The following is a 27,740-nucleotide window of genomic DNA, read 5'->3' on the forward strand; positions in this document are numbered from 1 at the left end:
CCGGCGGTCCGACGGCTGGCAAGTTGGAGAGCACGAAGGAGTTTTGCCAGTGTGAGCAAACACTTCAGAACCAAGGACAGATCCAAGCAGCAGCCTGGCAAACACGATAGGAGAGGGCAACATCTGTACGCTGCTGGTCACATGAAGCGGCTCGCGGTGCGTTCGCGGTCACCAAGGAGAGCTGCGCGCCAATAACATTTTAGGTAAGACATTATTCACTTCGCTTTCAATGTGCTTTTTATTATTATTCATCATGAGCCTCAACACTATCTCCATTTTTAAGACGCTCCTGACTGACACAATTGGACACAATTGACTAATTCGTTTATGAAGAAAACTTAAGCAATGCTAGAAACAGTACTACACGTCTGAATGTTTTCTACTTTGCTCCGAAATATCCAAATCGAAGACATTTCATCCCCTGGCCACTTCATTAGGTAGACCTACACCTGCATATACTTACCTGATAATGAATAAATAAAAAAAAATGCGTTTTTACAAAAATAATAATGACAAGATTTACCAATATGGTAATTGTAGTGCGTTTGTCGATGGCAGTGGTGTAAAACTCTCAATACAAACTGAGTTTTTTTTTTTTTTTTTTTTAATGCAGCTCTTGCATTATGATCTGTCAGGACTGTGCAAGTGTACCTAATCTAGTGGTCATCGGATGTAAGCGCTTGACAGTGATGGATGACAATAGGCTGGAGCTGTCACTGTCACTTTCAGCCATGCTCTTCCACACGAAACGTGCTTGGTTAGAGTGTAAATCAATGTTGAATCCAAACAAGTTGCATCCTTGCACTTCACTTTTATGTACTGAATTGCCACACCAATTTAAAAACATAAGATGTCAAGTGAAGGTGCAGGAGATGAGGATGAAGTACAAGTCGGTTTTCTTTATTAGCCGAGACCAAGTTGTGAATTTTAAATTGAGAAACCCTTTGCTTTATTTTAATACATGGTCATTTGTTTGTGCCCATGAAATCCATTTGGGTGGTGTTGTGCACAATATCAGGTACTCACTCTCTGTAAGAAATGATAATCTTGTCAGTGTCGGTGGTACAAATACATGGAAGCCTTTTCTCCCCCCTTCTAAATCTCACGAGGAGGAGTGCCGCGTTTTAGCTGTTACCACTGTAATTCGTAAATACTAAATTAAATGTCAATCCTTGTACCGTGGAGGAGTCCACCAAAGTGTGTACAGGCTCACACTTCTAATCATAATAGATACATGCTTTGAATGATTTTATTCAAATGATACTGAACATTCACATCACATCCAATCCAGCCAATTAAATCTCATTTACACCCACCGGCTACACTATTAGGTGCATCACACAATCTAATAAAAAACTAATTCTGCCTTTACAAGAATTACAATGCAAGTGAGGCAAAATAGAGTTTAGGCTTACATCTTGTCTGAAACTCAACAGCTTTGATTGATAGTTTGGTTAACTTTAATTCTAACCACAGAAGTTCTCAGAAACAACTCTCGCTACGATGCAGTGAAATTTAGCATACTACAGACTCAAGCCAAAATAGTAATTACAACTTTATTTATAGAGGACTTAAAATAACCACAGTTGCATGCAAAGTGCAGTACAAAATAAACATTAAAAAAAAAACAGTTCAAATAATGGATATAAGGTAAAAACAACAAATACAATAAAACACAAAAAAACAATGTCCAGTTTCATGCTGATTCAAAATCTAAAGAATAAAAATGTGTTTTAAGACGACGCTTGCCTAACATTTAATGAAAGTTTATTCCAAAGGGAGGGACAATCAGCGGAAAATGTTTCTCAGGTACCTCCAGTTGTGTCTGATCCACTGACCTGAGGCACTGGGCAGGTACCGTACTTCGAGGTGGAGGAGGTCAAAGGGCTTAGGTGGGCCCAGCCTATGTAAAGATTTGAAAACATATAAAATAATCTTAAAATGAATTATAAAATCTACAGAAGCCAGTAAAACGAGGCCCAAATTGCAGTTATTTTCTCCCTCATCAACTGTAGATGTTTGAGGATGGACTGGCTGACTCCAAAATAAACTGCATTATATATATATATATATTTATATATATATATATATATATATATATATATATATATATACATATAAATATAAATACACACAGGTGTTATTGTGAGTGTGAATGGTTGGGTGTCCTTATAGGGCTTGAGCTCATACACGACCCTAATGAGGACAAGCTCTATAGAAGATGCATGGATGACTGCATCACCAATGTTCCCAGTAGGACTCAAGCACAGGTGGTTCTTGTTATGTTTGGCTCCCACTTAACATGTTCACACACACACTTACACATTGCCGTGCACACTGTGTAACTGTACGTGCCAATCACAGCGGAGCTGACAGTGAGTCTGCACTGACTCACGCCTTACACACTGGCTATATTTGGACGAGACAATGAAAAATGGTGTTATCAAGGCATCTTTTATGCTAATTTGGAATGGACAAGTCCTCTCTGACTGCCTCCTTACGTTTGAACTTTCGGAGCACGAACGCACTCCGCCGCTACGCCTCCATCGGCGTCCTTTTAATGACCTGATTGAAAGCTGATGGGACCATTTGAAGGCTGATCGAGCCCCTGGTTGTCTTTCAAATCGGAAATGCGTTTTTTTGGGGGTTTTTTTGATAGCGTGCGTTTCATGTTCTCTATGGCGTCTGACGGCATTTGCACTTCTTAGGGCTTTGAGAGACCTCCAACCTCCATTTGGCCTAGTTTACAAAGGCTCGCCTAATTGTCTGTTCCTTATGGCGCCATTAATTCACACGGCGACCTTGCCTTTGCAACCAGAAAGCTGCCATCTGCTCCTGTGCAGAAGCGCAATTAGACTTTTTTTTTCATATTGGACGTGCAAGTGGGCACTCTGACCTTGACTCTATGAGGTCAAATGTGTTTGACGAGGCCCGCACCCTGCTTTCTGTTCTCCGTGTTGCACTCCCAGACACGACTTAGATCACGTCTTCACACTCTCGGCGAACCTCCTCGCTGGATACAAAACAGTGCATTCATCAATGCGCCGCTCGAGCTGCCACCCACAACCTGATGTAATATTTATCCTGAGCGGGGGAATGCAGCATTCATTAGACTCGTACCTTCCTGTTGTTTTCCTGTTGGGAATGTCATTGAATATTCTTGGAGCACATTTTAGGCCGTCGCCGCCTACAAGCAATGTTGATGATCGTTAACAGTACATTTTGGGTTATCACCTGTTTATTAGGAAATATGCAGCATGTGGTGTGGACACACTCGAAAGTTTAAAGACACGATTGAATATGAATAAATAAGCATGTTTGGCATCTTTAGAATCATTTAATGAGCGCTCGTCATTATCATTAGACATCACAACAACTCAACTAATCCAAAACCAGTACGCTCGCCTTTATGGAGATCCATATTAGCATACACTGCCCGCTTCCCTGCAGTCCAACCCTCACTTGTTTTTTTTTTTTTTAACCCAGCAAGTTACCATGGCAACCCCCCTTCATTGAGGAGCACCACCTTGTGTCATCTTCTCGTAAGCTGGGAAAATCCTCCTCACTCGGGAGGTGTCTGGAATATCTGCAGCTTGGATATGTCACATCTCCTGAGGACAAAAGTAAACAATTTCAGGTGTGCCCTGTGAAATAATACAATTATTTGCCTTGGCCACCAAAAGGCTAAAAATAAAATGATACTTTTACGAGAAAAATTAGGTTATATCCAAGCAAATAAATCCCACTTAACTCAATATTTAAATTAATTTTAACAATCATTACCGTCACGCAAGTGGAAGAAGAGTTTAACCACTTTTAATCCCAAAAATGATAAAACAAGAGCTTTACTTTGAGAACAAGTGAAGAAAAATTTGGTCACACTGCATTTTTACCACTGTGAATGGGAGTCTGATTAGTTCACATAATTTCCCGTGCATTCTCTTCCTCTTTTCGAATTATTCTCCTTGCTTGACTTAACTGGGCTCCAAGGTAACATCAGTGCCAAAAAATGTCCTCTTAACCATTCGTATCTCTTCTGTTTTCGTCCATGTTTTCACCCTGTGGGGTTATATTAATGACCATATTGATTCTTCATTTCATTTCTAGGAAGTGTCCAACATGCTGTGTCCAGTATCAGGAGACACACACTCGCTGTAAACCAACAACTCCTTCCACTTCGAAACACTGAGCGCATCATCCTGCTGCCGCCATGCTAAGCGCCGCGCTCCACCTCAGGTCGTCGACCATTCTTGCGCCGTCCTACTGGCCCCTTCACATCCTCCTACTGGAGCTGCTGGTTCCGGCGAGCCTGCCCAGCATGTCCAGACTCCCCCCGGCGGCCAAGCGTGAGATCCTCATAGACGGCGAATTGGTGATCGGCGGCCTCTTCCCGGTGCACCACAAAGGTGAAGGGACGGAGGACTGCGGGAAAATCAACGAGGAACGAGGGATCCAAAGACTGGAGGCCATGCTGCTGGCGCTCGACGAGATTAACTCGAGTGATCGCATCCTTCCTGGACTCCAGCTGGGGGCGCACATCCTTGACACCTGCTCAAAGGACACTTACGCTTTGGAGCAGTCGCTTGATTTTGTCAGGGCGTCCCTCACTAAGGTGCACGACCCAGGCTTCATCTGCCCGGACGGGTCGCGACCCATCCAGAATGAGGTCCCGCTGGCCATTTCCGGGGTAATCGGTGGTTCCTATAGTGATGTTTCCATCCAGGTAAATGTGAAAATTCATTCGTGCATGAATGGAAGCATGTGCCAGTTGAGAATTTTTATTTTTATATTTTAATCTATTGTACTCACTTTCAAAAACATATATAATACATTGGAGTAGGGATGGACGAGTACTGATCAAAGATATCGGTAACGACCCGGTACGGCTTCATTCTAAAACATGGGTCGGCAAACATTTTGATTGGCGGGCCACAATGGGTTCTAAAATTTGACAGACGGGCCGGACCAGGATTAGATGGATGGAGTGTTTTGGTAACCTCATCTCATCGGAGGAAAAAAAAAATACATTTAATTTTAAATGAAAGTGAACCAAAACATTACAATTACAACCATATAAATGTCTTTTCAAAAAACACAGTATTTAGAACAGAAAACATTAACAAGGTTTATTCATTTAATTTTTTTCAAGTTCGGCGGGCCGGATTAAAACATTTAATGGGCCGCATGTGGCCCCCGGGCCGTAGTTTGCCCACGCCTGTTTTAGGGTACCGGGTGCTTGTGCAGGCTGCTGAAACCTGCCACCGATACTTCACTCTGACATTGAGTAAACCCTCCTCGGCAGTAGTTGGCGCTGAACTGTTGCAGTTTGACACGTCGGTGAATCATCACCTGCGTCCAAAAGAAAGATCTGTAAAATGAAATTTTATAATATATGAGGGGTATCGTTGAGGACTCAACAATACTATCGGTCTCAAAACAAAGTGGTCTCGAACATCCTTACAATGAAGCCTTGTTTATTAAGAAGGGTTGTTTCCGGAAAATCCGTAATATCCAAAGACCACATGCAAATTTTTTAAATCGTTTTACCCCAACCACACACATTAAACACTGAACATTATTACGTTAAAACACACTTAAACTTATTAAAACACATTTTCAACAGAGTTAGTTTTTTTTTTTCGGGCCAAAACATATTTGGCAGAAATGCACTCTTGGAAAGTTGATTTTGTCATTTGTGGTACAATATCGATTCCCACAGGCTTTTATTCCCCTGTTTTATTTGGAATAAAAATCTGAATGACGATAACATCCAAATAAATGCAAGGAATGTTCGTGCCTCAAACTTGAGTTCCACATTCTTTATTGCGAGACAGTCAACATGTTCTTGTGTGTTGTAGTAAACACACCCTGCGTGGCATTGCATTAATAATTGACATAACACCTGAAGTGTTGGTGACTAAGTGAGATCATGAATATGCAGATGTGTTTCCGCCTTTTAATCCTCGTATTTGTTGCTGCGTACGTACAGTATGTGGATTTGTGCACATACTTGACATGAACCAACTTCAGACAGCTTAATTATGTATATACGGTATTCTCCAATTATATAACCTGCCACATATTGCTGTTTGCATGCAAATGTAAGAGTATTTGTGCTAGTGTGCCCGGTATTCATTTATTATTGATGCGGTTAATCAGCGTCATTGAGCTCCTTGAAGTGTTGGTTGTGTACTCGTTACAATGCAATTATTACTTTTCAGATTCCAATTTTATCAGCAAAAAGAACAACTTTTCAATTGACAGCTTGGATTAGAATACAAGTCTTCATAATACTATTTTTCTTTTTCACATGAGAATGCCTTTAGGGCAAAATGTTAAGATGGTTTTATTGTGTTGGATCGCCCCGTGCAGAAATCAGCACTAAGTTTTGACATTATCACAATGATAAATTCATTTTTACAACCGGAAGAAATACAGACATGTCATATTTTCATCCATGCCATGCTTGAATTATATATTGTAGAATTGATAATTGATTTGAAAAATAATAATCATCATATTGTCAATTTTCAATCACTTTTTGGTTGCTTTTGAAATCTGGCCCCATTTGAATTTTTTTTCAGTTTCTGCTCTCTGCTTACTTTTTAGTGCTTTGCATTTGAGAAAAAACGAGTTGGATGGTTCCTCATAACCAAATCTATTTGTAGTTCCTTTGCCTCTCCCTGTGGGAGTAGAAAAACATATTTTTTTGCACTGTAATTGCCAGCTCCTCCACACAGAAAGTAACATATGAGGTGGAAGCAGCGATTCTTTCAATAAGACTGTGACGCCGCAGCGTGATTTAAAACATTCAGTCTTGAATCACTTCTGGGCATGAGTCCAGTATCACAGTATTGAGGCTAAATGATGAGCATATTCATGAGCGTGTCTCCAAAAGACCATTTTAACAACGGGACGTCCTCATTGGAAGTCACGGGCACAATACCGACCTTCTTTCTGTGATGCCGACGCCTCTGATAAAAGCACAGCGAGTTTGTGCCACTTCCCCCGCCAACGTGCGAGAGACCACCCAGGCCCAAAATCAAGCTTACAGCGCCACTGTCACTCCGCTCAAGTGTCTGTTTTCATTCTAGCTCTGAATGGAGACAAAAAAGTAGCCAGGAGTTGAACACTACTCATAAAAAATCGGAGGGTGAAAATTCAGGCTGAAGTGGAAATGCATTAAAACATCTGCAGGTGATGTTCCTTGTAAACATTTTAAATAGTAATTCTTACTGAACCTGGAATTTGATTGATCCTTTCACTTCTTGTGCATTTTGTCATTCAGATGCTTGTCAGGCACGTCAATAAATGGTGACAAGGGAGAAGAATTTCACTCCCATCCCCTCCCACTCCCACAGAAAAAAAAAATCCGCACAGTACACATAGGTAAAAAATATAAATCCGGTGCCGTCCCGTTCCGGTGAAAACGACTCCCATTCTGTGTTGCTCCAATTCAGAATGACTGCGATTCTCGTATCGTTCCTGTTTTGGAGGTCAGCGAAATTTAAAAAAAATTTTTAAAAAAAGGTTTGTCGCAACCTTTTCCTTATGAACTCTCCTTGTCCCTTTTAACTTTTTATCCTGTACCATCACAATCCCACGATTAAAGGTAAAGTTGACCCCCATGAATAATCATGGAAGAAAAATATTATTTCAGAGCATTTCATTGCAAATGTAATCTGAACAAAATTTGTTCAACTTGGGTTCACGTTACATTTTGCCACATCTTTGTTGATGGAACTCATTGATAGAGCAAGTGGTGGTGGCCCACTGAAATACACTTCTTGCGTAATCAAGACAAAAACAGCTTTTTTGCAACCTTGTAAGATGTACAATTTATATGGGTTGCCCTTCAAATGCTAGAGATACAAGTGAATACATGATCAGAACTTGTCATTCCAGTCACAAACCATGGCAGTCACCGTAATGACGGTAAAGACACGCTACGTCATGCAATTCCTCGCGCTTAAAACATACATCAGAAAAGATACATGTTGCAAATCTTGAAATGTCATTTGAGGCACATAACAGTAAAGGCATTTTGGCATTAAAAGTGAGAATTCTTTTTATTTTATCATTTTTTTTCAGCATTTTTTGGGGAGAATTATAGTATAAACAATTTCCCCAAATTGCAGGATTGCGCCGTCTCATAAGGGAACGAGAGCCTGCCGAGAATGATCGTCGTAAACTTAGGAGAAGTGTCTTTTCCCGCCATCTGTGAGATTTCTCCTTTGGCGAGCAGCGAAGCGTCCACCTGTGTGTGAGAAAGAAAGCTAACGAAAGATGAGCCACCCTCTCGTGAGCCTGACAAGAATTGTCTCATAATTAAACACTTTCATCATCTTTTTTTTTGTCTTCCTTGTCAAGTCTTAACTTAATACAAAAGAAGCAGTCAGGACCATCTGGTGGAGAATTGAATTAGCCTTGAATATTGACGTGCATTTACACTGCTTGTCTTAGCGTCCAATTCACATTTCATGCCAATATCCAATTTTTACATCAACGGAAGGAACTTCCTGTGAAAGTCCAATGCCGCTTAGGTTCTAAAATCTATCAAAAAATATACAACACCAAAACGTTAACCTTTCCAAACACTGACATACTTTACCTTATAACTGGAGAGGCAAAATATTTCACCTCAAGGATACATTTCATTTTTAGGGCAGGTTATTTGTAGATAACGTAAAAAAAAAAAAATAAATAAAAAAAAAAAAAAGTAAATAAAAAAAATAAATGAATGAATGAATAAATGGAATAATGAATAAATAAATAAATAAATGAATAGATAAATGGAATAATGAATAAATAAATAAATGAAAGAATTAATCAATAAATAAACACATAAATAAATAAATAAACGTGCATGTTAAAAATGTCTGATAGCAACGATCGAGTCTTGATGTCACAATTTTTTCTTTACCCCCTTTTCCACTTCTTAGAGTCACTACATCATACTTAAACAAAATGTGTAACAAATTGATGTCATTTTCATATTTTGTGTCAGTGCAGAGAGTGTTGCAAAACTATCAGGTCAGTTGTCTTACTATGTGGGGTAAAGCGGATTTTGCAAATAATTTTCATTTTATTTTTTTTTTACATGAAAATGAACATTAAAGACAGCCAAATAATTTTTTTTCATTGAGCTTGTAACAGCCACTCATGAAACGGTAATATGCACTTGATTAAAAACCTTCAGAACTGCTGGCAAGAAGGCCGTAATGTTCTCCTCGTTTTCCATCCGTTGTTCAATTTCACATTTCTGAACTTGCTTTTGCACCCAAACTGTAAACTGGATCTTTCGTTGCCAAAGGCACCGCGTGAAAATAAGAATCGTGTGTTGACAAAGGTGTTTTAATTGCTTGTTAATCCCTCAGCCTCCACCATCCTGTCCTCTCACTTGCCTCACACTGTCGTGTTTATGCAAGAACCTCTCACACGTTGTGTGCAACAGAAAGTACACAAACTCTGCTCCCAATTAACACGTCACAGTGACACTCACAAGTGAAGTAAGACTTGGTGATGTCAAGTCGGCACCTAAACAATCAGTATTTTTGCTCATTTACTGACAAAAGGTGTCACTTCATCTTGTCCGAGCATGTTTTTATTGTGTGTTTTGTCAACAATCACATTCATTTGATTACAAAATTTGGTAATGCAAGAGGTTTTATGTGAAGTTAGTGATTCGGAGTGACATAATTTGAATAATATTCTGCAGTAAGGCCATACAAAACAGTTTTAACATATAGTATATGACAAAAAGTTTTTGTAGACTGAAAACTAATCAGTTTTTATATATTAATGGTAGAAATGCGTTTTCACAGCATGATTTCTTTTGAAATTATTTTTGGACAATGGATGGATGGCACAAGATGGTCATTCAGTTTTCTCATTTAATTTGAAAAATGAAACAAAAAAATTGCGGATGTGTAATGTTTTGAATGTTCAAAAATGGAATTTGGCGGAATTTTTGGGTAATTTTCATTTTAACATTTTTTTTTCATTTAACACATTATTTGAGGGATAACTGTTCAATTCACTGGCATGCTTTGAGGAATAATGCTTTTTATATTAAATGTATATGAATATATATGAAATAAATAAATAAATAAATGAATAAATAAAATACACTTTATACACGTTACATATTTTAAGTTTTCGTGCGCGTTCCATTTATCAGTAATTACACACAATTTGGCCAAATATTCCTAAAATTCTTCCCATGGAAGAAAGTGTCAAATGTGATGGGAATTTTCTATCCTTTTGCAAACATTATCACACAATCCTACTGGTCACGTTGGAGGATTATCATTCCAGTGGATGATAGTACACCATACAGGTCCTATATGGTATACTTATATATTATACAAAGACTGAGCCGTTTTTCTGGGCCGTTCAGTGAAAGCTTGAACTGGAGTAGGCTGCAGGTCTTCAAGTGTCTGCCTGAATGTCATCCGCTGGAGGCTTCCACTTGACACGCACCTCGGAGACATGCAGATGGACTTTCCATGTTGAGATGAAAAAAATAACAGAGTGAAATTGTGACATCAACATGAGTTAGGAAGCATTCTATATTCCATATGTTTTTGCTTTATCCTGACTCTTTGCATTAGAATCCTGTAATTCTGCCATACCTGCAGTACATTGCTGTACACAAATCGGACTTAACTTCCGCATTTGTGAATGTAAGTTAGGGTCTGAGACGATTCTTCCAGGCTTGTGACTACAAGTAATTCAAAACAATGCAGAACATTAACTGCTTCGAGTGCATATTCAATACTATCGCCGCCATGTTAACAGAGACTCAGTATGGTCAACTAATTGTTTATAAGAAAGTCTTGAATCACACAATGACGCCATTGAGTCTGAGCATTGCGACCATAACTGATAATCTAATTAGCTCATAATACTCATGGATGTAGCAGTCTAATCCTCCGGAACGCATCTTTTACCGCGCTCACTGAAGCGGAAGTTATGACACGGAGCAGGCGGCCAATTTTTCGGAGATGAGACCACTGAACTGTAAAGAGCATCTAATTGGTGTCATTCTGGTTGTACTGCCAAAGTGAATGTGTGAGACTTTAAATAAGAATCTTGGCCAGTCTCACACTCCGCATAAATCTCATGCACACACCACTTAACTGCCTACCTAGTGTAGCCCTCATACTTATCTAATCTACCAAACCTACCTTTGCTTGTACAATAAAAATACCAACCGCAAAAATGTCAGCTTTACGAGGCTTACAGGCAGTAGCTTAAATGTCATTTAGTGTTAATGTGGACGGTCTCACACAAAACAATATTATTCTATCTATCTATCTATCTATCTATCTAGTCTGTCTGTCTGTCTGTCTGGCTAGCTAGCTCGCTAGCTAACTATCTATCGTCTTCCTCTGCTGTACTTTCTTACCAAGCTAGCGAGCTACCTACTTACCTAACTACGTACCTAACTAGCTAGCTAACTACATAAAAACCTACATACATAACTTCCCAGATTAATAATATTTATGTATTTATATTATTTTACACTATTTAAGTTGAGCCAACTGTTGTTATCAGTTAAAGAACGTTAAAGGTAAGGTGAGGTGAGACCATTTTTATTTGTGTGCAGGGATTTTTTTTCAACAAAACAGGTACAGTATTGTATATAACTGACCTTTAATGTGAATTTTTACTTTCTAATTTAGTCTGTTTTAGAATCAGCACTTTCTTACTTTTACGTAAGCACAGTGTGAGGACTTCTGCTACTTCTGCTGTTGGCTAGGACCGTTTTTCAGCCTGCTGTATGGTAAAGATCATACACACAAAAGCAACATGAATTTACAGACATCTGTGGCATATTTTATATATATTCCCAGGCCCAGTACGCACACAATATAAGCACTGGCGGGTGTGTGGCGTGCCTGTCTGAATCCATCACATTGACTCACTTCATACCCTCAGGAACTGGTAGAGCGCCGCCTGTGCCGTCTCTTGTCTTTGGGCTGTTGCGGCAGAAAGAGGTCAATTGCGTGGGTATGTGCGGCTGATTACAGTTTACCATTTAAATTTCTCAGGCAGCGTGGTGTGTCTTAATGGTGGGAAAATATTATCCAGGAAAATTAAACTAGATCCTTCCTCAAATATAGCTTGTTGCAAGTTACTGCTCAGTTACATGGGTTGCGTTTGTATTTTTACGTTCTGTATTTTATTTAAAACAGCAATATGGTCATCTTTACCTTAAAATAATAGTTTGACAGTGATTTGAGATCTGCTTAGAGTAAAATTAGTGGGTAAGCAAATCCCCTACTTTTATGCTACGTACCCTGTCTACTTACTTTCCTGCTACTACATGATTGCCTACCCTACCTATGCATCTCTACCCACCTGCGGACAGACATACCGTCCGACTTGCGTATCTATTGACCTACTGACAATCAAAACTGTCCAATGCTGTTTTTGCAAAGGCAGAATTTCTGACATTAGCGTGTGTTTTGGGCAATTAGATTGTGCAGTTGCACCTAATGTTGTGGCTAGTGAGTGTATAATATTATACAGGATTAATGGCTTTCTTTCCTTGTAAGGGCAGGAATGAGTTATGTTATAAAAACACGTTAATCAGGCTTAATCTTAAGAGGGGGGATTTTTCAATATTACACCCATGAGTACATTATTGTTTGGGAAGCCCTCAGGCTTACAATAAAGCAAGGGGATGCATAATAAGCGTGCGTTTGTTCAATAATCGCCAAGGTGTCTCGTGCGGATCCTGAAAAAAAATGCAGTTTTTTTTTTTTTGTTTTGTTTTTAACCAGTGTGCTTTGTCACCGTGATAATGTTGTATTCAGCTCCACCATCTCAAATAAATAACGTGTCTTAAAGGACCAATTCTACTTCGATGACGACGACTACTACTAATAGCCTACATAAGATACAGTAGATCAAACAAGAGCCTACATAAATTAAAATGTAAAATACATTCATTCATTTGGAAAGGAATCTGATGAATATGTATTAAGTGCAAATGAAGGTTTCTGTCTTTGTTTTCAGGGAGTTTTGCTCTGAGCAACCAATGAAAGGACAGAAAAATGCTGATATAGTTGTGTGCCACTCGCGTGGTACATGGATGGGCAGAAGTATAGATGGGATGTGTGTAAACTATATTCAGTATTGATAAATGTTTTTATCCATTTAAGTGAAAGCACAGGATTTAAAAGACTTCATCTTGCTCCGTAAATCAGATATTTCTCAAAATCACACTTTTTAGTCAGAAATGAACTTTAATCACCAACATTTTAGCCGAACGTGGATGTGGAGGGTCTCATGAGTGGGTTTGAGTGCCCCTGTAATGCACATAACTGATGGAAATGCCGAGTTGTTATGCTAACGGAGAATGTTCTTAGTGTTGTTTTTGCATTGTATAACTTTGCAGTTCAATGTCTCACTTAGTATTGTGTTAAGAAGCTGTTATCTGTCAAAAAAAAAAAAAAAAAAACAACAACAAAAACAAGCAGTAAGTCCCCAACGTGTAGTGCAGCCTCTGCATTCGGAGGCATCTACACCGAGAAACAGTCTTGAGCTCCATGCAAAGAGCCTCTTGCTCGAAATTAATGTGAAAGCATAGACCAAAACAGTTACCGGAGGGGGCAAAATCCAAATTAACAAATGCTCATGTCAGTCTTTTGGCCGCTCCTTGGCAATAAATGTCCCCACGTGGACAATACCCACAAGCTAAAGATAAATGTTTAAAACATGTGAGACAAGCCATAGACAGGTCGTAAAAGCCTTGTGGTAAAAAACTATATTTAAGAGAAGCTTCGATGTGCTACATCACAGCATATGATAGAAGTGATAGAGCGACTATCGGCCGAGCCGATTATCAAGGCCGATACTTGTCATTTTGCCGATTATCGGCATCTAGTCAAGTCAAGTCAATTTTATTTGCATAGCCCTTAATCACAGACAGTCTCAAAGGGCTTTACATAGCCACAATCGACATCCCCGATCTTAACCCCCAGGAGGGCAAGGAAAATCTGCCTTTTTTTTTTTTAACTTTCAAGGGCGACAAATTATAAGATGGTTTATTTTGGCTGGCTGCAGCGCACTTCTCTCTCTCTCTCTCTGCTGTGCTCGTGGCCCTGCCTGCAGAGGCAGATTGGCCCACCCACAGATTGATTACTTGTGCAGCCAATCAGCAGTAAGCTGCCCGTTTGCTTTTTATCTCAAGTGACACGCACTACGGGGGGACGTCCCGTGAGTAGACGAAGGTATAGCGACAGACTTTGCCGAAATTTTAATAAATGTCAGTCTACTACAATAAAGTTGTCTATTTTCTAAGATCTAAAAAAGAGCGTTAACTTGTTGTTAATCACTCGTAGTTGAATAAATATGTACTTAAAGGCATTTATAAAATTCAACTTTTGGAGTTTTTATTTTTCAAAATTTTGACACCATTTTACCCCTTTTTTCTAGGAATGAATATCGGCTTAAAATATCGGTTATCCATGACAACTAATAATCAGTATCGGTATTGGCCCTGAAAAAAGCTAATACCACAGATTTGGTCAAATAGCGGATTACTTAGAACAGTGTTTTCTAGCAATAAACCTCCTTTTGTTTTTCTATGAAGGTGGCCAACCTCCTGCGACTCTTCCAGATCCCTCAGATCAGCTACGCCTCCACCAGTGCCAAGCTCAGTGATAAATCCCGTTATGACTACTTCGCCCGCACCGTGCCCGCAGACTTCTACCAAGCCAAAGCCATGGCGGAGATTCTGCGTTATTTCAACTGGACATACGTGTCAACCGTAGCCTCAGAGGGCGACTACGGCGAGACGGGCATCGATGCCTTCCAGCAGGAGGCCCGCTCTCACCAAATCTGCATCGCCACCTCGGCCAAGGTGAGCCGCTCCATGAACCGTCAGGGCTTCGAGAACGTGATCCGCTCCCTGCAGCAGAAGTCCAACGCCAAGGTGGTCATCATGTTCACCCGCAGCGAGGATGCCAGGGAGCTGCTGGTGGCAGCCGCCCGCATGAAAGTCACCTTCATTTGGGTGGCCAGCGACGGCTGGGGGGCGCAGGAGAGCGTGGTGAGGAGCAGCGAGACGGCAGCGGATGGCGCTTTCACCATCGAGCTGGCCTCCTACCCCATCAGAGAGTTTGAAGACTACTTCACGAAACTGAACCCATACACCAACACCAGGAACCCGTGGTTCAAAGAATTCTGGGAGCACCGCTTCGCCTGCAGCCTCCAGGAACACGGATGCAGCGACCGCAGCCTTCGAGACGGCACTTTTGAGCAGGAGTCCAAGATCATGTTTGTGGTCAACGCGGTCTACGCCATGGCCTACGCCCTGCACAACATGAGGCAAGCCGTGTGTTCCAACACATCCAAGGTCTGTGATGCAATGAAACCAGGCAATGGGAAAAGATTTTACAAGGAGTTCATCCTGAAAACCAAGTTTGAAGGTGAGCAAAAGAATTTCACATCAAATGTTAATACCGACCCGATCGACTGGCAGGCAGTTATTATCCATTCACAAGGGAAGAGGTCAAGGCGCCACAAACAAGACAGAATTTTTTTTCACCTTATGCAGATTAACTCCAACAACCAAGTACACCACTTAGTGACATGAGAATATTTTATTTTTGGGTGGTCTCACCCTAAATATGCATCAATAGAAAGGAACGTCACCAAAATCTCTTTAGGGATGTTTGATGCCACTTTTTTCCTCTCATTCTCACTGATAACAACAATACCGAACCACACCTGTAGTACTTTTAATTTTTAATATGTTATTTTACTCAAAGGGAAAAAAAGGTGAAGACGCAGATGATGTCGCCGATATGTTAAACTGCTGCAGGACTTAGTTGATGTCAGTTTATTATTATTATTTTTTTTTGCCTTAACTATTGTTGGCTGGTATCGACATCTTCCACAAGAGCCCGATACCTTAAAATAAGGCCGGTAGTGGCACCATACTAATTAAATTCATTGTTTATCGTCGCCAGTTGAGCTAACAAAATGGCTGCGTACTAGTCAGTATTGCCAAAAGTCACATGTTTGCTATATTTAGAGACTTTCTTTTTTATTGCTCCAGAATCTTTTTATTTTTTTTATGTACCGGTAAGTAGTGGAAGAGACAACAATAGCTGAACATTGATAAAGACATTTGTACATTGCAGACGGAATTTACTGAGGTGTTGGAACATTTTGAGCTGAGTTGCGCATATAAGGTGTGAACATATTGCAAAGATAATTTTGTTTCACCTATACAACTCTACGAGTGTGAGAGAGCTAGAAATGCGTGCAGCATGCAAGAATGTGAAATTTATGTGACACGTCCCAGTCAGAGTTTTTATTTGGCTCCAAATCTAAAGTAGGTAAGAATAATTGATTTGTTTCAACATATGAAAGTACACGGATTTTAGAAAACGATACGGCATGTGGAGCCCCAAGTTATGGCTCACGGGACCTCGGGGGTCCCCGGAACCCCGTTTGAGAACCACTGGTCTAACGTAATTTATGCGATGTGGGAATGTAAATTCAATGTTTGGCCTGGTAGCTACAAAATAGCGATAAAAGTGATCCAAGTTTTTTCATCCCATATGCATTGTGGCAGCGTAATAACAAAAACAATTGTGAGAAATTAAATATCCGATATCCGAATCCAGTCTTGATCATATCACAGCACAAAATAGCAGATATATGTGCCAAGGTGACCGCAGTGGAAGTGGACTGATCTGTGGGAGCCAACGAAATGAGCTGATCTATGACATTTTTGCACATCTATCCAAAGACCACCGAGGCTGAAGATCAAAACTAAAGCAAAAGCTCAGAGCTATGTAAGAGATAAAACTTTTAAGGGCTGTCATTCCAGGAAAAAAAATGTTAAGGCGCATTCCACTATAATTCAAAAGTCAAAACTTCTAAAGCAAATGGTTGATCCCTTAATTCTTCTTCGGGTTCCTTCCAGCTCCGTTTCGACCCGTCGACACAGAGAACATGGTCCGCTTCGACTCGGTTGGCGACAGCATCAGCCGCTACAACATCTTCCACTACCACAAAGAAGACGGCAAGTTCGTCTACAAGAAGGTCGGCTACTGGGACCAGAACCTGACCTTGAACACCACCCTGGTAAGCTGGCGCGGGCTGTTGCCGCCCACGTCGCAGTGCAGCGACCCCTGCAGGAAGAACGAGGTGAAGAGCATGCAGCCCGGGGATGTGTGCTGCTGGATCTGCATCCCCTGCCAACCCTACCAGTACCTGCAGGATGAGTTTACGTGTGCCGACTGCGGTTTTGGCCAGTGGCCCCTGGACAACCTGACGGGCTGCTACGATCTGCCCGAAGAGTACATCCGCTGGGAGGACGCGTGGGCCATCGGACCCGTTACCATTTCCTGCTTGGGAATAATGTGCACCCTGTCCGTGGTGGGTCTGTTCTTCAAGCACAACGAGACGCCCGTGGTGAAGGCGAGCGGACGTGAGCTCTCCTACATCCTCCTGCTGGGAGTCCTCATGTGCTACAGCATGACCTTCATCTACATCGGCAAACCCTCCACCGCCGTGTGCACGCTCCGCCGACTGGGCCTGGGCACCTCGTTCGCCGTGTGCTACTCGGCCCTCCTCACCAAGACCAACCGGATCGCTCGCATCTTCAGCGGCGTGAAAGACGGCGCCCAGCGGCCACGCTTCATCAGTCCGGCCTCCCAGGTGGCCATATGCGGAGCGCTTATCTCCTGCCAGCTTCTGGTGGCCGTCATTTGGCTGCTGGTGGAGGTGCCCGGCGTGAGGAAGGAGGTGAGCCCGGAGCGGAGAGACGTGGTCACCCTCAAGTGCAACAGCAGGGACTCCAGCATGCTCATGTCGCTCACCTACAACTGCGTCCTCATCGTCCTCTGCACCGTCTACGCCTTCAAGACGAGGAAGTGCCCGGAAAACTTCAACGAGGCCAAGTTCATTGGTTTTACCATGTACACCACCTGCATCATCTGGCTCGCCTTCCAGCCCATCTTCTACGTCACCGCCAGTGACTACAGGGTAACTATCATTCTGTTCGGATCCTGCGGAGCACCTCCGGCAGGGATGTCGAATGCATTTTAAAAGTTGGGCCATTCCACCGAATTGGCGCCATTTGCGTACTTAGGAAATAAAATGCATAAATGCATGATACATATTTTATTGAGCACAGTGTCCTGCATGTTGGATTTATTGCATATTTAACAAATAGAATGTAACTCCCTTCAACATCGGAAAAATTCCCTTTGTTGACGTTCCACGCTTCATAAAATCCACCTTTACCATTAAATCTAATCATTTAAATCCTTTAGAAATGTTTTATTATTTTTATTATTATTTTTTTATTTCTTTTTTATGTTATTGCTTATTTCAACTATGTACTTTCATTCCTTAAAGAAACAAACAAAAATGCCATCTGGCTTTATTTCATATATTTCAAAATTCTATGCTAAAAAACTCATTCCTGTCGCTTTTTTCCTGTTCCGTACTCAAATATAGGTATATAAATATATCAGTACATTATAACAAGCAAATGGCACAAATTTAGTGGAATGGCGCGGTTATGGTCTTCCTCTGACGCATATTCACTCTCTCTTAAACATCTCGCTCAAAAACAAAAATCTCTCTCACCTACAAAAAAAACTAAACGCCTAAAAAAAGCTCTCAATGACATGTAAATGCTCCCTCACATTCTCAAAACCTCTCACACATGAAACTTGCTCCTATATTACAAAATCCTCCTAAACACCAAAAAAATGCACTCTCTCACAAACACACACACGTACGCAAATAGATCTTATTAACGACCGATTCATTCAACAGTGACAATTCTTGGCAGACCAAGTTGTCAGGGAAAATACAATAAAGAGTTTTGCATTATTGTTGCATGTGATCAAAGTTTTGCTCCCTTCAGGTGTTCCACATATGGCCAAAGGTGGGCTCTCACCTGTGTGTCACAAACAATCAGGAACGAATAGACAACATTTGCATAACAGTGTTGAACAGATGTACTTCCTCGTGCAGATGGCTGTTTCCAATTGCTAATCTAATTTAGATAAATGACAGGCACAGAATGACAAAAACAAAATAACAAATACGAAACTAGGTCCTTTGTGGTTGAATATTACAAATTTGAATTTAAAATCAATGGTTACAGAACTCTAGAAAACCAGCGTGGATTATCACTACATTAAGCAGGATAAGAAAAGAGTAGACTACGCCAAGGAGTCTGTAAAGAGAATTCAGACATTTGTTCCTAAATGTAAATGTAAAAACTTGAGCGCCTTCATTCAGATCAGTGGTTATACCGTACGAGTTACGTGTATGTTCGTTGTCACTATTTCTACCACAACAGCGTTCAATTAGCTGGCTAGCTATGCCCACAGAACACCTAAAAACACTTTCTTTGATGTCACACATTAAAGAAGACAACCTTGTCATTATTTAAATTCTCAATGAAGAAGGTGACACCGAGAACGAGCCCTGTGCCGGTTGAATGGAGCCTCGGAAGTCTGTTAGCTCGTGAGCTAGCTGATAGCTAGCGCTTGGTGGCATGGAAGCCCATGACAACCCAGTGAGATAAATTTCAGACAAATGAGGAATTATTTTCGTGGCTTAATCATGTTTTAATGTGTTGGCAAAAGAAAATTGCTGGACAAAGTTGCCTCCATTTTTCAGCGGGGCGAGACAACTGCTTGCTTTTTAACGATTTAGAACTAAGCATCATTTAATTTGCTGATACTTGGCAATTTTTTAAATCGTTCCAATTTGACAGGGTTGTGAATTTTTCATTTTAATTTTTCAGGAACTTTTTCAGCCAACCAGCAGCCTTTGCTGAAATGTTATTTTTTTCGCCCAATTTACAGTATTTCTCCAGGAAAAGGTTCGAACGTGTGTGTCTTCTCTTTGTTTTGGAGGTGGTGAGGGGTCTCTCGTCACTTCATGCTGTCTGCAAATAGAAGTTCTTGTACTGTGGGGCTATCCAGTAGGCGTTGAAAGAGATGGTGCTCAGGCACATGACCCCAACAGTCAGCTCTTATTAGAGGCTGAAACGTGACTAACATGCCCCTGACTGTCCATTACAACGACATATGATTCGCATTCTTACCCGCGTTTGTCTTCACATACAGTACATGCACTTTCATTCAAACTTGGAAAAAAAATGTACATGTAAGGAAAATTAGTGTAGTACGTTTCTTGAGTGTGGTCTGTGAACTTCCTGAGCCCTGCCAAATGAAGTGCCCTCGAGTAAGGTGTCAAACACCCCCGATGGCTGCGGAGTATGACATAGTGATTCAGTCCCCTTTCTCTGACATCTCAGTGTACCATAAATTTGCCTTTCGGAGAAACGCAAAATATTACTTTTATTAATACTACTTTTTATATGCAGTGATTACAATTTCTATACTGTTGAGGATTCATCTTTGTACCAATTGAAATACTCTAGAGCAAACTACGGTTCGGGGGCCACATGCGGCACGTTAAATGTCTTAATCCGGCCCGCCGAATTAAAAAAAAAAATTGATGAATTAACCTTGTTAATATTTCCTAAATACTGTGGTTTTTCAAAGACATGTATATTGTCGTAATGCTTTTGTCCACTTTCATTTAAAATTAAAGGTGAGCATAACAGTCACAGACGCGGACTGACAACCAGTAGCCTATTCTTATTATTCTTTTATATTTAATGCAGATGTGTGTATTTGTATTAACATATTGTATGTTATTTTTGATTGGACTAATTGTATTAAATTTCTTTGATGACATTAATTGAATAACAGACTCACTTACGTGATATTAACCACAAGGACCTTTAGTGTTTTTTTTTTTTTAGAATTATTTAGCATTAATGGGCACTTTGAAGTAAAGGCCGGGAAAAGCGCACTAAATATTTCAAGATTTGCATTTGCAGCCTGTATGTAATTGGTGATTTAATCAACGAGTGGGGTGATGAATTCCCGGTTGCGATGATGATGGAGAGTGGTAGGAAGAGGGAAGATGCATTTAAGTGATCTTTAGAAGGACATGTTGAATGTGTTCACCTTGTGCCATCCCACATGTCCTGGCAGGTCCAAACCACTACCATGTGCATCTCTGTCAGTCTGAGCGGCTCTGTGGTCCTGGGCTGCCTGTTCGCTCCCAAGATCCACATCATCCTCTTCCAGCCTCAGAAGAACGTGGCCTCGCTGCGGGTCACAGCCAACCGCTTCAGTGCCACCGTGTCAGCTTCCGCATCGGCGCCCAGCTCCAGTTACTCCAAAGGTGCACACGTTCACACAACCATCATCTTGATGAAACGACCGGCATAAATTGCAAACTAGGGCCGGGGTTAAAAAAAAATGTATGCAGCAATTTTTCTTTTCATAGCCTGATAATGATAAAAAAAAATATTCATACTTTTAATAACGACTTTCCCCCCATAAATTTACATGAGATCTTCATCACTACGCGAGAGTAGCGTATCAAAACAAAATGGGGGAGGCAGTGAAGTCAGCGCCAACAAGCATGGAGGAAGATGTATTTATTGTTTTGATCAGGACATGTTAAATAAAACGTACATGATTAATGTAGCTGCATTCAATTGTAAATGCAAATATTCATATTTTTAATAATGCACCTAGTTACAAAAGACGTTTCCACGCTTGCTAAAAGTTACATCAATATTCTTCAAATCTCGGCAAAATTCTGGCAATATTTGTTCTATGCGCCTTCACTACTCTAAACATGGCATTGTGATTAATATTGCATTTGTGAAATATGAGCTAAGCAGCAAAATCCACCTGTTTTTAGCTATCGCAGGCGGCGGCCATTTTGTCACTTCTGTCGACTCAAAATGACATCACATTTGCTCAGGACTCAAGTAACGACCAATCAGAGCGCAGATGTTTTCTTGAAGCTGAGCCATGATTGGTCCGTACCTGAGCACCTGTGATGTCATTTTCCGGCAACAGTAGTGACACAATGGCCGCCCAATAACATAGTTAAAAATGGGTGGATTTTACTGCTTAACTTGTATTGCGCAATCGCAATATTCATCACAATGCCATATTTCAACGAGTGCTCCAGCAAAAAAAAATATTCTTTTGAAGAAAATTACAAGTAATTACAAGTTACCAAATACTAAATTCATGATCCACCCTCCAAAGCGATACCTAATATGATTCCTTGACAATCATTGAAACATTTGTTCTGAACATCTCTCAGGGTCAGCGTCCAACTACGTGCCAGCGGTGTGTAACGGTCGCGAGGTGGTGGACTCGACCACTTCTTCTTTGTGAGCACATCCCATCATCGGTGCGAAAAAGAAGCCAGGTCGCCGTGGCACCAGAGAGACAATTAATGTGCGGGCTGAGCCGAAGTTCCCCCAGCAAGCAGTACGGATCACTTGTATAGATTTCAGATACTGTGACTTCTTTGGTTTACACTTCGATGTGACAATTCGTTTTTGTGAGAATTTAGTAGGAAATTGTACGAAAATTAGGCACCGGAATAATCTGTTCCGAGGTCTAACTGTCATTATTGTGAAATCTTTATTGACTGTACAGGAAGTATTTAACATTCTCAACAATCATAGTGTAAAAAAAAAAAAAAAGAAAAACCTTGAAATAGTTTAGCATTTTAAAGCTTTATTCGCTCATTTAAATTCAAAATGAAATGTCATGAATCAAATTCGCCGTTATGAAACAAATCATTATAAATAAACTATACTGAAACAAAAGAAGATTGCAATTTTTCTACGAATTAGAATGAATGCATTTTTTTTTTGTACAAAATCTTACAAATTCCTGGCGAGAAGTGGATCGTGACGCCTTGCACCGTGCCTTGTCCTAACTCGTCATGTTGTGTGTGGCAGTGGCGTAATACAGTTGTTCTTATATCTTATTGTCCATCCAGTGATGTGAATATATCCAATGTTTGAAGTCTAATAATGTTTATTTAAATTAGTCCGTCTGTAAAAATGTGACCAACCTTCGTGAGCATTTGGGAAATTAGACTACTGATGTATGAATGTGCTGATGTAGACTTTCTAGAACGTGTGCTTTCATGTAACTAATGTAAATAAAACGTTTTTTTTTTTATTGTAATATCAGAATAGAGAATAGAGTTGTATTTTAACATTTTCAAAAAAAGAACTTGACATTCTCCTCCAAGTATGAATATGAATGCTGTTTTTTATGTCATGTGCAATTGTACTCATACGAGCCGAAGATCATCTCACGTTTGTGTCAGAGCAAACCTGACTTTCATTCCAATTCACATTAGCATGTTGCTTTCATTTGTGCAGGATGAAGTCATTTTGTGAATGTATTGAAACTTTCAGCACTTTTACATTGTGATGTGCATTCATGAAGTTTTTTTTTTTTTTTTTTTTAACAGGGAGGGCCAATTTAGTGCCATTTCAGTTCAATGGCCTCTTTCAAAGCTTTTTATTTTGTGTGGAAATTTGTAAGTCAGCCTACAGAAAGGCAAGGGATTAATAAATCCATATGGGCACCCATTTCGAGTTTTAAAATACACTGGTTATTAATCATTCAAGTTCCACTTTGAAATTAGAGAACCTCAATTTACCAGTATGGTAAGATCAATTTCTTACTTTGCAGTAAGTCTCCATTTTAGTTTAAAATGGTCAAGACATTTATAGTGCAGCTAAAGAATTGGAATTAGAACGCAACATATAAACAGGATGCTTCCACTTTTTACTTACATTAATTAATCGAGTACTTTATCAATGAAAATGATGACAAATAGTTCAGCTTTATATTTTTTTTTTCAATTGAAATGTTTTCAGTGTACAACAAATAAAAGGAATCAGTTTGTCTGTTGTCTTTTGGAGGTGAGTCTTGTGAGCCACCCATTTGTAACCCAGTAAAAACTTGAATTCATGTTTTTCACCAACAAATAACCGGTTTTAGGAACATCAATTCATTCTCGAAAGATGTTTGGATTTTTTTTTTTTTTTAATAAAAAGTAATATTGAGGGAAAAGGTTTTAAACACCTTTAATTTACAAAAGAAAAATAAGTCCACTATTCTGATGTCGGGGCTTCAACTTGATTGGGAGATTTCCTTTTAAGGGGAATGATACAGATCCCGTTGCGGGCCTCTTTTTGTCTCCACCATCGACCCAACCTGCACAGAGACAGATGAAAAATTTAATAACACCAAAGCCTCAAAAGGGCAAATTCCTACTTTCAGACCAGACTTTGAGATGAGGTCCAACTTCAATGACCTCTGACACAATGTTCAAATAGTCCCCACAGACGAACTGATATTCTTACAATAAATTTTATCATAAAATAAATAATATTGAAATGGTTTGGATCATATTTTGGGTCAGGATAAAACCTATTAATTAAAATTACTATTCGCAAATTTTTGCTACTACACCCAACAGGTCATATGACCTTTCCCTTAAAAGCAAAGAAGAACACTACCATCTAGTGGACACCGAGTGCAACATCTGGTGCTGAAAAAAATGTCAGGGAACAGTTGCCATGGAAACAGCAGCATTCGTGCAATATTACCTGTGCTCCTGGCCGACACCCGCCACCAAGAAGTGACCAGAGTGAGAAAACTTCAAGCTGTTGACAAAACCGATCTGAGGGAGGGGGAAAAAAGGGACGCAGAATAAGAAGACACGAGGTCTCAAGGTGTTGCATGAAGGTCAGTGAATTTCAAAATGCTTTTACCACTGGAATAGTGAAGAGAGGCTCAAGCGATCGATAATTTGGACCGCACTTCCACACTTGCACCTGCGAGTTGCTGGAACCTGCGAAAGAGAACCTGAGGTGACTGGACTGGTGTTGTGCTCGGTACACTCAACCAGATGGAAATGTGTGTGCATCACACTGCTCTGAAAACATTTGCATCCATTCAACAGGGCCATTACAAGGTTCAATGAATGCGTGTGTGTGTGTTAGGAAGGACTCTCACAGCCAGAGGCACCTGAGGCTACGACGTCGCTGTTCTGAAGTGCGGCCACCGCGGCGATCCAGTGAGGCTGCTCCAGCCCGGCGTCGCCTTGGCAACCGTGAGCCTGCTTCACCGTGCTGAGGGGCTTCTTCTTATTGACGCTCCAAAGACACACGGAGCTGAGGAAGTCGGCCCAGAAACGGAGGGACATGTGATCCAATTGACAAACTGACAATATTAATGACTTGTCTTATGACGTGACGTACCCGTCGTCAGCTCCCGTGATCATGTGCTCCTCGTTGATGAGCTGGATGCAATCTATTGATCCGCTGTAAGAAACACATTTGTAACAAATTAAAAGTCGATGTCTTTTTATCATTGGCGAAAACTCCAATGGTGTAGGACAACTAACGCTTCATTGCATGCTATTTATAACCACGACCAGAACTGTTATAAATCAACTAATTAAGAAAACTAAAATTAAAACAACTTGTCTCACTGGCGCCATCATGTGACGCACACAAACACTTACTCGTGGGCGTGGAAAATGAGCTGTGACTCTTCGGCGATCTTCCACACCCGCACGGTGCGGTCGCGGCCGCCGGCCGTCACGCAGCGCTCCCGGCTCAGGCTGTCTAGTCCCGTGATGGCATCCTGATGCCCGAAGCTGTGAGAAGTCATAATGGGATGTAAATGAATAGAATTATAAAATATAAAGCCAGTATTTCTACAACTAAGTGAGTATCGGGCTGATGTACTTAAGGTGTCAGATACATGAGTTCACTCACAGAGTTTCCACATAGGCATTTTCATCCACATTCCACACTTTGATGGAGCGATCGTGTGAGGCGCTGTACAGATCGTGAGTTCCCCTCCTGAACGAGAGACCCTGCAAGCAAACAAGCACGTTCACGCAAAAGAGCTTCTACATTTGTTCAGGTGGGAGTGTTTCAAGGACAATGCCATACGCCCCCCCTGAATACATGACTTGGTTTTTTTTCTTTATAGATAATGTGAAAATAAGGACTTGGGAAAATGTCTTCTTTGTCAAATACGATTCTTAAGTTGATATTTTCATGTTCAACATTTAATTAAAATGTACTATTATGTACACGAGAGGGTTACATTAAGAAGGCTTTACCACACTGACAATAAACTCCAAATTAATCAAAAATTGCTAACTCCTGATATTAAGTGACTACCCACCGACACGGGGCCTTTGTGTCCTGTGAATTTATAGAGATGTTTGCACGTTTCAGCTTCCCAAATCATGATCAGCTTGTTCATGTCTCCAGTTGCCTTAAAAAAAAGTGTTTGTTAATTCTCGGGTTGTTTGTGAGTTTCAGTTACACTGTAAAAGTGATGGGTTCTCACCAAGTATTTTCCATCGGATGACATGGCCATGCACAGGACTTGTGTCGTATGTCCAACATGGCGATCCTGCATACCCTTCCTTCCACCAGGTATGACCCGCAGCTTTTTCCCGCTCTCGACATCCCCTGAAAAAATATAAAACCAGAGGTCGTTCAAGACACATTTTTATCATCGACACAATGCTGAACATAAATCGACAATGTGTTACATTTAATTATGGAGCAGTCTTTTGCGGATGAGAAGATGTACTTATCGCCAGGACTGACGACCAAGCAGGTGATTGGGAGCTTGTGTCCTCGTAAAAGACGGATTTCGGAAGCGTCGGGTGGTAATAGCTAAAAGAAAAACATTTAATAAATGTACCCCCACCAAAGGCACAGAGTGCTAAACTTTCTGTAACTTCTTACATCTTTGGCAATAAATCGCTGTAGTTTCCCTTTCTGTTCAAGCTATAAAAAAAGAGAAAAGATTCCATATCAAACACATGTGCGTTCTTTCCACAAACTGAGTACGTGTCCATAGCTGCCCATCTTACCACTTCTTCATGAAGTCTACCCGCAATCAGATCAGTCTCAAATGATTCATCTTCTACCTTATCTTCTTCTAATTAAGACAGGATAAAAAAGTGAAAGACAAGTGTGGGCTAAAGAAAAAAATGACATACAAGAAGAAATTTACCTTGTTCCTTTAATTGGTCGAGGTAAAGTTTGGCTAATCTGAGCTTCTTCTCCTGCGGTGTCTCGTCATAGTCATACTCCTCGTCGGCCTCTCTTTGCTTGCTAACGACCGGACTGCTCAGCAAAAATATATTGAAAAATATTAATGTGGCTAATAATGTCTCTATACTTATGTTATAAACATATTATAAAGTTAAATCTACCTCTCTGTCTCAGATTCGCTGGAAATCTCTTCGTTATAATTTGATTTCGTTTTCTTGCCTTTAACTTTCCCAGCAGTGTCGCCATCGATCTGAGTAAAAGCAGATTACAAAACATGATTTTAATAGTGACATGCAATGAAAAGTGTACGTTTAAATGCGCATTGCAAAATTTAGCCATTAGCGGTGGCTAGCTTGCCCCAGTCAGTCACACTTACTTTCCGCTTCGATATCGTTGTCTTTTTCGCAGTTTTCATGATTTTGGGTTTTTTGGACCCCTTGATGAAGAAGGACGACGACATTGTGAAATGCGTTAAAACAAACTACGCTGTTGATGAAAAAATCAATACTTTCGCAGGACTCAAGTCAACATTGCACCCACATGGGTAACATGCAGGTCAACCTAACACGAAATTGAATCGGAATGAAAATTGATGCTGGTTGGTTTATGGATACCAAATCCCGCCTATTTAGATGGCTCTGTAATCCTATTGGCTAAAAATGGAATTTGGGAATAACAGGAAACAGTGCTGTGGAAAAATAGGACCCTGGTAGAAAAATGTGTCGCGGGTTAGTTCCGCATA

The 27,740-nt window shown here is 40.5% G+C and overlaps 2 protein-coding genes across 4 annotated transcripts; one reads left to right on the top strand and one right to left on the bottom strand.

Moving 5' to 3' along the window:
- The first annotated feature begins 3 nt into the window (after positions 1-3).
- Positions 4-23,812, top strand: grm2b (glutamate receptor, metabotropic 2b). Of its 2 annotated transcripts, none has more exons than XM_088308432.1 (6): positions 4-203; positions 4,108-4,723; positions 14,606-15,443; positions 16,952-18,015; positions 21,063-21,255; positions 22,198-23,812. In XM_088308432.1, the coding sequence occupies exons 2-6, from the start codon at positions 4,211-4,213 to the stop codon at positions 22,269-22,271; spliced, it is 2,682 nt and encodes an 893-aa protein (XP_088164558.1). In that variant the 5' UTR covers positions 4-203; positions 4,108-4,210; the 3' UTR covers positions 22,272-23,812. The 2 variants fall into 2 exon arrangements, with proteins under 2 accessions (XP_088164558.1, XP_088164559.1); XM_088308433.1 differs by lacking the exon at positions 4-203 and adding an exon at positions 3,499-3,637.
- A 164-nt stretch (positions 23,813-23,976) lies between these two features.
- rrp9 (ribosomal RNA processing 9, U3 small nucleolar RNA binding protein) lies at positions 23,977-27,740 on the bottom strand. 2 transcript variants are annotated; one of them, XM_088308434.1, is made up of 15 exons: positions 27,375-27,740; positions 27,160-27,248; positions 26,958-27,070; positions 26,815-26,882; positions 26,687-26,728; positions 26,488-26,614; positions 26,280-26,404; positions 26,112-26,204; positions 25,694-25,794; positions 25,438-25,572; positions 25,172-25,234; positions 24,927-25,084; positions 24,683-24,762; positions 24,518-24,591; positions 23,977-24,122 (listed from the first exon to the last, which is right to left on the bottom strand). In XM_088308434.1, exons 1-15 carry the CDS (start codon positions 27,456-27,458, stop codon positions 24,020-24,022), a joined length of 1,455 nt encoding a protein of 484 aa, XP_088164560.1. In that variant the 5' UTR covers positions 27,459-27,740; the 3' UTR covers positions 23,977-24,019. The 2 variants fall into 2 exon arrangements, with proteins under 2 accessions (XP_088164560.1, XP_088164561.1); XM_088308435.1 differs by having other exon boundaries at positions 24,939-25,084; positions 27,375-27,739.

Source organism: Idiotropiscis lumnitzeri, chromosome 11 (genome assembly GCF_059441095.1).
Source record: "Idiotropiscis lumnitzeri isolate Australia: NSW breed Sydney's pygmy pipehorse chromosome 11, RoL_Ilum_1.0, whole genome shotgun sequence".
NCBI classification, from domain to species: domain Eukaryota; kingdom Metazoa; phylum Chordata; class Actinopteri; order Syngnathiformes; family Syngnathidae; genus Idiotropiscis; species Idiotropiscis lumnitzeri.

Coding starts and splice junctions, on each gene's coding strand:
- grm2b (XM_088308432.1), top strand. CDS start 4,211: ATGCTAAGCGCCGCGCTCCACCTCAGGTCGTCGACCATTCTTGCGCCG. Junction 4,724..14,605: donor ATAGTGATGTTTCCATCCAG/GTAAATGTGAAA, acceptor TTTTCTATGAAG/GTGGCCAACCTCCTGCGACT. Junction 15,444..16,951: donor CCTGAAAACCAAGTTTGAAG/GTGAGCAAAAGA, acceptor GGTTCCTTCCAG/CTCCGTTTCGACCCGTCGAC.
- rrp9 (XM_088308434.1), bottom strand. CDS start 27,458: ATGTCGTCGTCCTTCTTCATCAAGGGGTCCAAAAAACCCAAAATCATG. Junction 25,795..26,111: donor GACACAAAGGCCCCGTGTCG/GTGGGTAGTCAC, acceptor GTTTGCTTGCAG/GGTCTCTCGTTCAGGAGGGG. Junction 24,592..24,682: donor CTCTCTTCACTATTCCAGTG/GTAAAAGCATTT, acceptor CCCCTCCCTCAG/ATCGGTTTTGTCAACAGCTT.